Consider the following 10,871-nt stretch of genomic DNA (forward strand, 5'->3'; position numbering starts at 1 on the left):
TCGGATCAGGGTGTGATTGGCATTGTCTTGCTCTCGACTCTCTCTCTCTCTTTTCTTGCTTGGTGTTTTATTGACCATTCCTCCTCTCCCCGAGCCACACCCTTCCAATCAAGTGTAAAGAGGCAAAATGGCAAAAAACCCTTGTGATATTGGGTATAAAGGGGATCAATTTCACAAAGGAACTCACAAAGGGGTCTCAGGGGAGATGGGGAAAAAAGACGGAGCCGAGGTGCAATGTGCTCAACCCCTATCTTAACATAGTCCAGGAACAACGTGGTATATATCAAGGATTCTATGCCAAGGAAGGTGCCTTTGGGGTAGGGAGGGAGGAGGCGTGGGTTCACTTGAAGGTGGCTGCTTCTTGGGACTTGGAATCCAGTCAGTCAGACCGACCGACAGACCGACCGACCAACCAACAGACAAACCATCCATATCATACAACTGAGACGCACTCACACTCAAAGAGGGATTTTTCTTGGACAACGGGGAAATTCTTGAAGGGATGAGATTACTCTTTGATTCGACCGGGCTCGAATTTCTTCGAGGAATGCTCGGAATGCCAGGTCGACTTGTTCTACGAAATTGGTTTCAAATCTGGGATTGGATTCTTGGCAGCATTAGCCAAACAAGCGAGGCTAAAAAAGCCCGCGGATGTCTTTATTGGGTTGGGACGCGAGTAGATCTCAGAATTACAACATCCTTAACAACCGAGCAAGCTGGCCTTTTTATGTAATGTATTCACATAAAAGAAATCTGCCGTCCGGAAATGAAACGCTTTTTCAGTTGTCCGTCCCGTCCCATAACGAGACCGTAGTCACCTGTTCCAATTCAACAAGAAAAACAACCCAAGTTTAGGTTCTAAATTTGGAGCCCACGTCTAACTGATGTTGTTTTCTAAGCCAAAACCACGGTTCCACAGGCATTTCGAGGGAAAACCACACAATTTCAGGACTCATGCCATTCCTCAAAAATGAACATGAGACACATTTTTTACCCTCATAAGTCTGAGTGGCAACTGGCTGGCAAGGAAAGAAGTGCTGAGTTTGAGGCAGAGGCAGAGAGACAGAGAGATGGGGGGGAATGGAATTCTCCGAGGTAATATCATCTATTAGGAGATGTATTCAAGATGTCTCTTGTTCCCTTCCAAACCTGCTTTCTCTCACTTGGCTTTTTTGGCAAGCTTGCAAAGGATCTCTCTGACTTCATTAGGTGCTCCTCTTTCAAGGTATACGAAGATGGCTTCTCCAACCTACAACGAAACTGGTGGAGTTCATTTGGAAGGGTCCTCATATATTAATATTGATAAAAGCGTCGGATTTAGGGGGGCTGCAAGGTGCAGGTGTAGCCTGCCTGCATTCAAAGTGCGTCAAGAGAGGCTAAATTGATGATTTCGAGGGCTCCAGCTAGCCTTAATACCTTGGCTAATGCTCGGACTAGGACATGAATATCCCCTTAGAGTTTGGCTTTCATTATCTTCTCTCGTTTCTTCTTGACAAAGGGCAAATACTGAGCCGCGGGATGGATGGGCCACGGAATAGCAAGAGGGTTTTAGTGGGGTACGAAGATGCATGCAGATGGGCTTGTTCAGTCAGCATATTACTATGGGGAATTATCCGAATTGAGAGAGAGAGAGAGAGAGAGAGAGAGAGAGAGAGAGAGGGCTCATCATTATATGTTTGGGGTGGGTGGTACATATGATTATCCGGGGATTTGGCCTTTCTTCTGTCCGTTAGCGCATGATGAGACGCCTATGTACAGTAAGTACGCAGGGACGGTCGAATATATATATGTAGAGTGGTGAAAAAACTCTTGAGGATGTTTATGTTTGACATTAGTTTATGACTTGAGGAAGAAGGAACGCATCCTTCGTATATGAATTGGAATGATTTGATGGCAATCACTCGAAAGAGGTCATTAAGGCCAATGAGCTGGAGCTGTCAAAATAAATAGAGTACCTCTGCTCATTTTTCTCTGGAACGGACAGCTAAATATCTGAAAATCCCAGATACCAATTCACTCCTAAGGCCCATTTTCAAAGGCTTTAGTAGAAGAAAATAAGTGGCCATCAATGTCAGGCTTCTCGATTAGCAAAAAGGCCATTTGCTAATTGCGTTTAAAACCTTACCAAGATTTGACAGACTCATATTAATTTCCAGCTTTTTGATGTAAAGGGCACAATCTTTCGGCTTTTATGATGAATGAAGACCCATTGCCCAATCTCTGTCGACGTCAATAGCTGGAGGCAGATCATCATAATAACACATAATCACACGAGGTTCTGAAGCGAAAAGATCTAGATTCGCCCTGTGATGGATCCTCATTTCTTACTCATGCTGGTTGGTCTTTTTTAGCGTCAGCCTTGGCCGTGAGCTCCCGGATAAATTTCTTACTCCATAAGCTGTCACTCTTCATGGGAGAAGTGGCGATGAGTTTTGGTCGTCATACGTCTCCCTCCATATCATGGTACGTTGCCTCAGTGCCTGGCTCATCTGGCTTTGATTCAGGCACAATGGAAAGTCAGAGTGAAGCTCATTATTTGGCTCTTCTCAGCCACAAAGAAACGGAAGTCGGAAGGAACTGGTTCATTTATTCGAGGTCTTAACGATGTCAACCACTTCTTCTTGGGCAGAAGAGGCTCAGTGAATCCTCTCACGCCCTCACTCACTCACTCACTCACTCACTCACTTATGTACGTACAGTGTGCTTTACAGTGTGCTTGCTCAGTTAGTGAACGAGTGGCAATGAAGAAAGAGAAAGAGAGAGAGAGAGAGAAAGAACCGTTTCAGGGCAAAAGCGAACAGTCCCAAATGGGGACAAAGAAGTCGATTAAGATCTTAACGCTGGGGCAAGTGAATGAAATAGACCATCTGTCAGATGCCAAAATCAGGCCGTGACTCTTTGCTCTGGCTCCACCACAGTCAAAGCTCATTTTGTTCGAAATAGTGGGCTACAAAGTTGTCAGATAGGTCACTTTCATTTCCGTGATGGGGATCACTATGCCCTGAAGACAATACATTCCAAACTTTAAATTGATCAGACTTCCCCTCACTTAAGTTCTAGACCCTACACTGCCCACTGAATCAGGGAAAGCAAAAAGCGAGAGCGCGAGAAAGGAAGCACTGCCCACCAAAGGTTTTGATGTCAATAAATATCTCACGGTGAGATTGGTCGGCTATGTTCTGTATATACCATTCTCGTACCTTCAAATATCGATCTTTATTCTCTTTTCTTATTTATGTTCCCTTATATTATTCGATGCGATAAATAAAGCGCTATTCTATCTGGAGAGCAAGATGTTCCCTTCAGATTTCCCAAGTGGTCGAGTGGTCTCTTTCTTTCTCGGTCCCTCGTTCCTGAAATATCAAAAAAAAAACCAAGGCGACTCGACGAGGCAGACTTGAAAGATGTGGAAGAACAATATTTTTGCCTCTCTCTGGAACAACGATAACCACGAAAGGAGCCACCAAAGCAGTCAACGAACGCAGCAAGCCAAAGAAAGAGAACGAGAGAGTATGAGCGAGATGTAGCCAGTAGCAAAGTCCTTGAAGGCAGATTATCATCTGTCCGGAGACCCACAGAGATTTATCGTCACGATTGTGGGATCAAAAAAGCAGAAAAATGTGACCAGGCACCTCACTCGAGGAGCCGAGAGAACTTGAGTGGACCCTCAGTTCGCCATCTTCATCTCGATCCATGGGAAAGAACTACACTACGACACAGTGTTCTGGGTATTGGGGCCTCCAAGTCTTGAAGGAAGGTTCAATCATAAACCCAGGACCTGCGATTGACCAAAACACAGTGCTGAGTGGAAGGCTTTTTTCGATGAAAGCTGGAACTCGTTAAAGATATGTATGTGGCATTTTCTCGTAATAAATTTAGTGGCACCGGTCATTAGCCGTGTTAAAAAATTCCTTACAAACTCTGACTTGAGGACGACATGCGAATTAGCATTTACATGTACGTAGGACAACGACGCAGACAACCCTTTGAAGTCTCACGTTTCTGTCGCTATCGTGGTAAGCAAGGAGAAAAGAATTCTCCCTTGGCCTTCGGTACCTCGTTGCAAACCTAAGGCCGGTTGTTTTCCCTCAGATTCCCAAGCACCACGCACATACAAGAGCACTACAACCACCACATCCACCCGGGGGCATCAATATTTTATTGGTTATTGCATTACTGTTTCCTCTCCCTTCTTCACCTAACACATAACAATACCTTTGGGGTATCTCGCAACAGTCTTAGATATTTCATGGGGAATTTACAATTTTTTATTAATCTTGCTACTTTGGCGCCTTTTGTCCCATTATATTGTTCCGTACGTCACGAGATGATGGACGCTCTTACTGTATTCCAGCATTAAAGAAGAGCAAAATGGAAATATGCATCATACTGTAAATCGGTTGTGGGACTGTAGCTCAAAGTATACAGGGCCGTTAACATGCCTCAGGGGAAGAAAACTATGTCAAACAGAAGGAAGTAGATCAAAATTATGGTTCCACGCATCGCCTTTGACTCGAAGTCTCAGATGATGCTTTGCATCCTTCCATGACCAAATAAGAAAAATGAAAACGGTGTTGTCGAATCTTGTACAAATTTGTAAGCTTACAAGTACAACCAAAGCTCGACTTACGTTCAACTCCTCTACCAATGTGCTAATTGATTGGTAGACTTCCTATTTGCATTGGAAATCCTGTCTTCATCCCAGACATGGCACTCATTTATTCCTGTCCACAAATCCACCCTCGAGAGTCCATTGATCCAATGCACTGTGTGAAGACTGTCAATCAACGCCACCAAATCTTCCTCCCCTTTTTTCTTGGGTACTTTCATTCTTGAGCGTCTGGAAGTCCCAAATCAAATGATTTCCGCTGTGGTGACCCTTTCACTCAAGATAAAACAGACTCCAGAGATTTCCCTACAACGAGACAAACCCGCCCCCTCACATTTCGCGGTCCTTTGGAACTGCTCGCTCAACTCCAATTGGCGCAGGGATGGAACACAGATTCCGTAAAGTGAATTTCAAAGAAAAGGTGATTATCCCGATTATCATTTAGCAGTGCCAGCCAGGTCTGTTGTCTGGATGTGTGTGAATGTGGTTGCAAAAGAGTTCTATTGTCGGGCATAACTTCAAAGACATTGACTCGGCAACTGGAGGATAATGATGAGTCATCAAAGCCAGAAGGGATTGGTGGAACCATATTCCGGGGGACGATTTATTCGAAATCCTCCCTGATGCTCCTTCCTCTCCAGTGATGCTGCTGGGCACAAAAGTTTACTTGGCCTCATCCTTAAAGAAAGACGGTGAGGGAGGAAGCGTCCTACGTCTAAACTCCACCTTTTCCGTGTCGGATGTCTGTCAAAATAAAGATTCCTCGATCTGGAGACAAAGTGAGTTGAACAAAATCCGCCCCACTGCCAATTTTCCAATACTTCAGACGACACTTTCACACTTTGGATCCAACTTTCCAACGATGGTTTATGGTATCTAATCAACCTGACAGCATAAAAAAGACCACGGCCTCGTCCAGATTTGCAGGATTGTTGACATTTTTATGACCCTGCAATGCGCTTCCGCTTTATGTTGTTCACCTTGAAAGATGGTTCTTTTTGATGATGATGAGCCTTGGAAAATCAGTCAGCCATAATTCTTTACTTAGGGAGCGGCAAGAACACATTAAGATACATTGTCAATTACGCCCTCTTCCATCAACTCAAGATAGGAGGTTGGGTCCAAAATTGGTAATGCTCTTAGTCGTGATCTTCCTTCGGGGATCTTGCTTCGATCGCCTTATCTGATCCACAAGACATGTCCAATTAGCCGCTCAATTCAATCAAACCCCGAACTTGATCAGGCGAGTGCCTTGCAATTTGAGAAGAGGAGAAAATCCTCGACCAAGCTCCCTTCTTCTCTAAGCCCCTTTTTGACCAGGGGTAAGTGGGGACAAAAGTCCCTGTCTCATTAGCTTCACTGGCAATCACGGAGTGGGAATGCCTGATCAGCTAAATGTGATCCTTTCTCCAGTCTCCAGTTTCGAGATATCATCCCAAGATATTTTTTCACAAGGTCTAACTGAGTTGGCGTCTTTCATGAAAGAGTGATAATTTTTTCCGACATGACGACAAGGTACCTTATGATAACTGGTCGAAAGAACGATCAACAACGACCTTGTTTCTTTCCGGTGAAGAGGAAAATCTAGCCAATTACTTCATTACGTGGGATACCCATGAGGTTTCCTTTCCTTGTGGTGCAAACGAACATATCTACTAAAAGACCAAAGTAAGAGGCAGTTTGGTTTGATTTACTTGATCTCATTGCCAGACTAGCTATGCTTGACGAACAAGGAGCAAGAAGCCCTGAAATACAGTAAAGGTGTACTCAAAAAGCACAGGGTGTGAAATTGAATCCTTCTCTCCTAGATTTATTGAGCCAAGTGCCTAGATCCGAAAAATTGGGGCCAATCGACTTTCAAGAGCTTGAACCCTTGTTCCATTGGAAGGTTTCCTGGTGAGCACACTTGTTCCCCACCCCACTTCTTCATGTAAGTCTTGCCATATAACTTCGCAATTTCTAATGGCTCCTTGGGATTCGAGAACTGGGAGGTAATTATATCCCCATCAACCCTTCAAATCCATAGCAACCTTACCTTCATGAAGAAAGGCCGGTATGAGGAGTAAACCAAGTATAGGAAACATCTTTGGAGAACAGTCACGTCACGGCAATAAAACTTTGGCAATCCCATGTAGGTGAACAATATGTACACAACATGGCGAGAAACACTCAGTTTGATATGTATATTTCAATTTCTAGGACATGTGTCCACTCTCTTAGGTTCGGTTCCAGCGCCGCCACATCATCACTTGGCACATAGCTTGTCTCGACTGACTTCTGAGTTCCGACACTCTGCATTCAAGAGTCATGCAGCAAGAAAAAAAAGGAGAAAAAAATCCCAGGAACACGGCACCAGACCTGTTTGAAATCGAGGCATGAACGTGGATCGGGGAACATTTTCCCCATGAGCGGGAACACATTTTCTCAAGCACGGTGTTTCTCGAACAAGGAACGAACGAACGAACGGAGGAATAGGAGAGCGAGGGAGGAAGGAGCGAGATCCACGAGAGCCAAGGCCTCAAGAGGGATGGAACACGGTTCAAACAACGAGAGGTTGCTCGGTCGGTCGATTGGTTGGTCGGTTGGGTGAATGGCATCGCGTCTTGGCGGGAACAAGGAAGTAGCAACTTGGAACTGGATGCTTTTGGCATAAGGATGAGGAAGTTGATCTCCCTTCAGACTAGAGGTTCATAGGACCGACTGGCGGCGGAGACGTGGACTAGCCTCAATAAGGAAAGCGAGAGGGTGAGAAAAGAGGGAACAACGCGTTACTTCCTGATTGAGTCAACCTAAGAAGGGACATGTTAAACCCTGTTGAGAGGGAGCGAAGAGATGGATAGGAATGAAATGGGGTGCGATGAGTAAGAATTGGCAACAACTGGAGGAACACCAAGAATGGCAAGATTCTCTTGGGAATGGCAATGAATTCTTCTCTATTCTCTAATACTTATTACATAGCATTCATAGCGAACATTAGCTTCACTTTTCAATTTAATGTTATACTATTTGAGGCGTTACCCCGGAGGTAAAATGCAATTTGATCCAAAGGGCAAATTGTACGAGATTCGTGAGAAATACAAGGGTCCCATCTACTTGCCTTTTTAATGTATTTTGTTACTGTTTGTTACTGCTTTAGGAAAATACAATCTCTCTCGTTTTGAGCCACTGCATTTGAACTAATTCTAAGCAATTATCTAGCAATAAGATACTTCAAAATCGTTTGATATTTTCGCTGGCTTTCCTTGCCAAGCATGACGGATTTTGTTTTCGTTCTGCAGTAGCAAGTTAGGATCGAGGAACACTATGTAGGTGACTGCCCGCTAATCTCAGGGATCACGGCACTCGGACGCATATGGAATTTTGAGGAATCTAGGACAAAGGGGTACGCTTACTACCTCTTCTGGCTTGGCTTTAGTCGTGTAAAAGGACCTCTTAAGCATACGAGATTTGGCAAGATAATCCTTCTTCCCAAAGAAAAGACGACAGATACCTCAGAATCCCATTAGTCAACCAAAACCCTGACATGTTGATGCATGAAATTTGGAAACCTCGAGAATAAATGTTTGAATTCAACCGACTGCCAACCATTTTTTTCCGATTTGCTTCTCAGCACATTCATTCTCGTTGCCTTTTATTAATCCTACGTACTGTACACTGATACATCTACACTCGCCGAGTTCGAGATCGTTCTCCTTTGGTAGGTACACTTGCACTCACAGAAAAGTTTCCTTCCCTGCGAAGAGCATGCATGCTCTGAAAAGAGCCCAGGCCAGACAGTTCATAAACAAGAGTCCAATAAAGTGAAGAGGATGTACGTAGAAGGAAGGCGTGTTCTCCCTCAGTTCACACGATGTTCTAACTTGCGCAGTCGTACGTACATTGCACCGGACCATGGTGGCATGCTTGATACGCCAGAGCAAATCCAGGTACACGACCATCAACAATTGAAAATGTATCCACTGTCATGCATTCAAATTCGAATGTGAGTTTATGAATACGCACGGAAGGCCTTCGATTATCACACATCCGCTGAGACAATGTCAAACTCATTGGCTGGTCTTTGTGGGAAACTTTGTCCTTCTGAAAAGGTCACTCCTCAGAAGGACGAAGAAATGGCCAAACGCAACCAGTCAAACGTGAGCCAAGCCTTGAAACAGCCAGCCGCAATTATCAGTAATGTCGTCAAGAAAGACATTGAGGAGGAACAAAAGAACGAGAAGGACCTGGAGACAATTAAACCATCCCGAGGGCATCGAGAAAGGGCCAAGAGTTATGTGCAAGGAAAACTGCAACGACTTTACGTGAAACTCTTGGATGAGCGATATTTGAAACACAAGTCAGTGGAGGATGTTCTCAAGAAGATCTTAAAGAACCTTCTGAGAGCCATGGAGGCCAGCCTTCAGAATTGGGTCATTGGCTTGGGCAGGATCTTTGGTAAGATCATCTGTCATTTGAACCCTTTACCCGATTTGACCTTGTTGTCCCTGAGTGCCAACGACATCTCGATTGACGTGCTTCACGTGAAGGAGGAAACTTTTTTGAACTATGGCGAGACGGTCCGAAATGTTCCCAGATACATGTTCTTTCCCAATACGTTCCAAGAGCTCCAACAGGTGGTCCATTTCGCCAAGGATCAGGGGAAACGGGTACGATGCTGCGGGATGCGCCACTCTTGGACGCCCGTCTTTGCAGATGATGACGAGATCCTGATCAGTTTACTCCCTTTGGACGTCACGGATACTTTAACTCATGTTCGAAGCAAACACTCAATGGCGAAAATGTTGGACAACTGGAAATCCGAAATGAGATTCATTCAGTTCTTGCGGGAGCTTCCAACTGAGGAGGGCACCAAAAGGAAAGCAGCTGTGCGACTGGGTTCAGCACTGACCAATTTAGAGCTCTTGAAATGGTCATTGGAGAACAAGTGGACCTTGCCGTGGGATATCATTGCCGTTATGATTACATATGGTGGCTCCAATGCCATGATTTGCCACGGTGCCGGGATACAGTCTCGTTCATTGTCGGACCTAGTTCTGGAAATGGAATTCGTTAACTTTCTGGGTGAAATCCAAACTGTGAGTGATCCGGAGCTCCTTCGATCAGCGGCCGGATGCTTTGGCCTCCTCGGGATTGTGACGTCCTTAACTCTTAAATTAGATTACATGACGTATGCCGAATGGATGCCAAGAAAGACTCCAATGTGGAAATCTATCCCTAAGCCTGGAACAGGTCTTGTGGAAGAAGAACTGCGCTTAAAGAAGCTATGTGAGGAGTCCTACTATGCCGAATTCTTCTGGTTTCCGGCCAATGGTAGCACAGAGGGATACTGGGAGAACTGTTGGAGAAACGATGGCCGCGAGGAGGACTCCCAACCACTCAACGATCAATTGTCTTCGGATTATCAAGTTGCTTCCACTTTTCTTTTCGACCTCTGCACTGACGTGCTAGTGCCGGCCATGGAAATCCTTCACGATCTTGACGCGAATAAGGTATGATATGCATATGCATGTATAAGTATGGCGAATTATTTGCTAAGGCAAAGAGACCATCAAATTTGCCCTTGTTTACAGGAAATCGTGAAATTGGTTCGGAAAGTATATTCAAGCACGGTCAGCAAGGCGGGTGTGGGTGCCTTGCCCGAATCTGAGATCCCTCTCATAACCCCTTTAGTGGAAGCTCTTCATTTCCGCCAAGGTTTTCATTACATTTCAGTGCGAGAAATGGAGCTTTCAATCCCGATTCCAAGTACAAAAGATGGCGAACCTGATTGGAGTATCGTACAACGAGCTTGGTGGGATGCCATAGAGATCATTGACAAAAGTTACCTCGAACATAAATTTGCCTGTGATATGACCTTGGAGATGCGGGTGATGGGCTCCAGTGACTCCACTTTGGCACCGTATCGCGGAAACAAGAACGGAACAGTTTGTATTGAGCCTGTGTCAACCTCAGTGGTCCCCAATGATGTATGGGAAGACTTTAAGGTGGAGATGGCAAATAAGTGGAGCTCGTATGTGGATGCGGATGGAACTCCGCTCCGAATGCGGCCTCATTGGGCCAAAGAGAATCCTAGAACAGTCTTTTTCGACGGCCAAGTTTATACCGGGACCGATTACCTTAAAATGATCTACACAGACGAGATTCAAGAGTTCGCAACTCACTTGAACACCATATGCCAAGCGGGTGGTTATTCGTTATCGCAAGTGAAATCACTTTTCAGTAACTATTATCTTGATAATGTATTCGAAAAAATGTGGGCCGA

At 44.9% G+C, this 10,871-nt stretch overlaps 1 protein-coding gene across 1 annotated transcript in view; it reads left to right on the forward strand.

Moving 5' to 3' along the window:
* The first annotated feature begins 8,145 nt into the window (after positions 1 to 8,145).
* LOC131890329 (uncharacterized) overlaps positions 8,146 to 10,871 on the forward strand; it is a 2,898-nt gene continuing 172 nt past the window's right edge. The window contains exons 1-2 of the mRNA XM_059239656.1: positions 8,146 to 10,098; positions 10,180 to 10,858. Coding sequence (XP_059095639.1) covers positions 8,647 to 10,098; positions 10,180 to 10,858 — 2,131 coding nt within the window. The 5' untranslated portion in view covers positions 8,146 to 8,646. The remainder of the gene's footprint in view (positions 10,099 to 10,179; positions 10,859 to 10,871) is intronic.

This window comes from Tigriopus californicus, chromosome 11 (genome assembly GCF_007210705.1).
Source record: "Tigriopus californicus strain San Diego chromosome 11, Tcal_SD_v2.1, whole genome shotgun sequence".
Classification (NCBI taxonomy): domain Eukaryota; kingdom Metazoa; phylum Arthropoda; class Copepoda; order Harpacticoida; family Harpacticidae; genus Tigriopus; species Tigriopus californicus.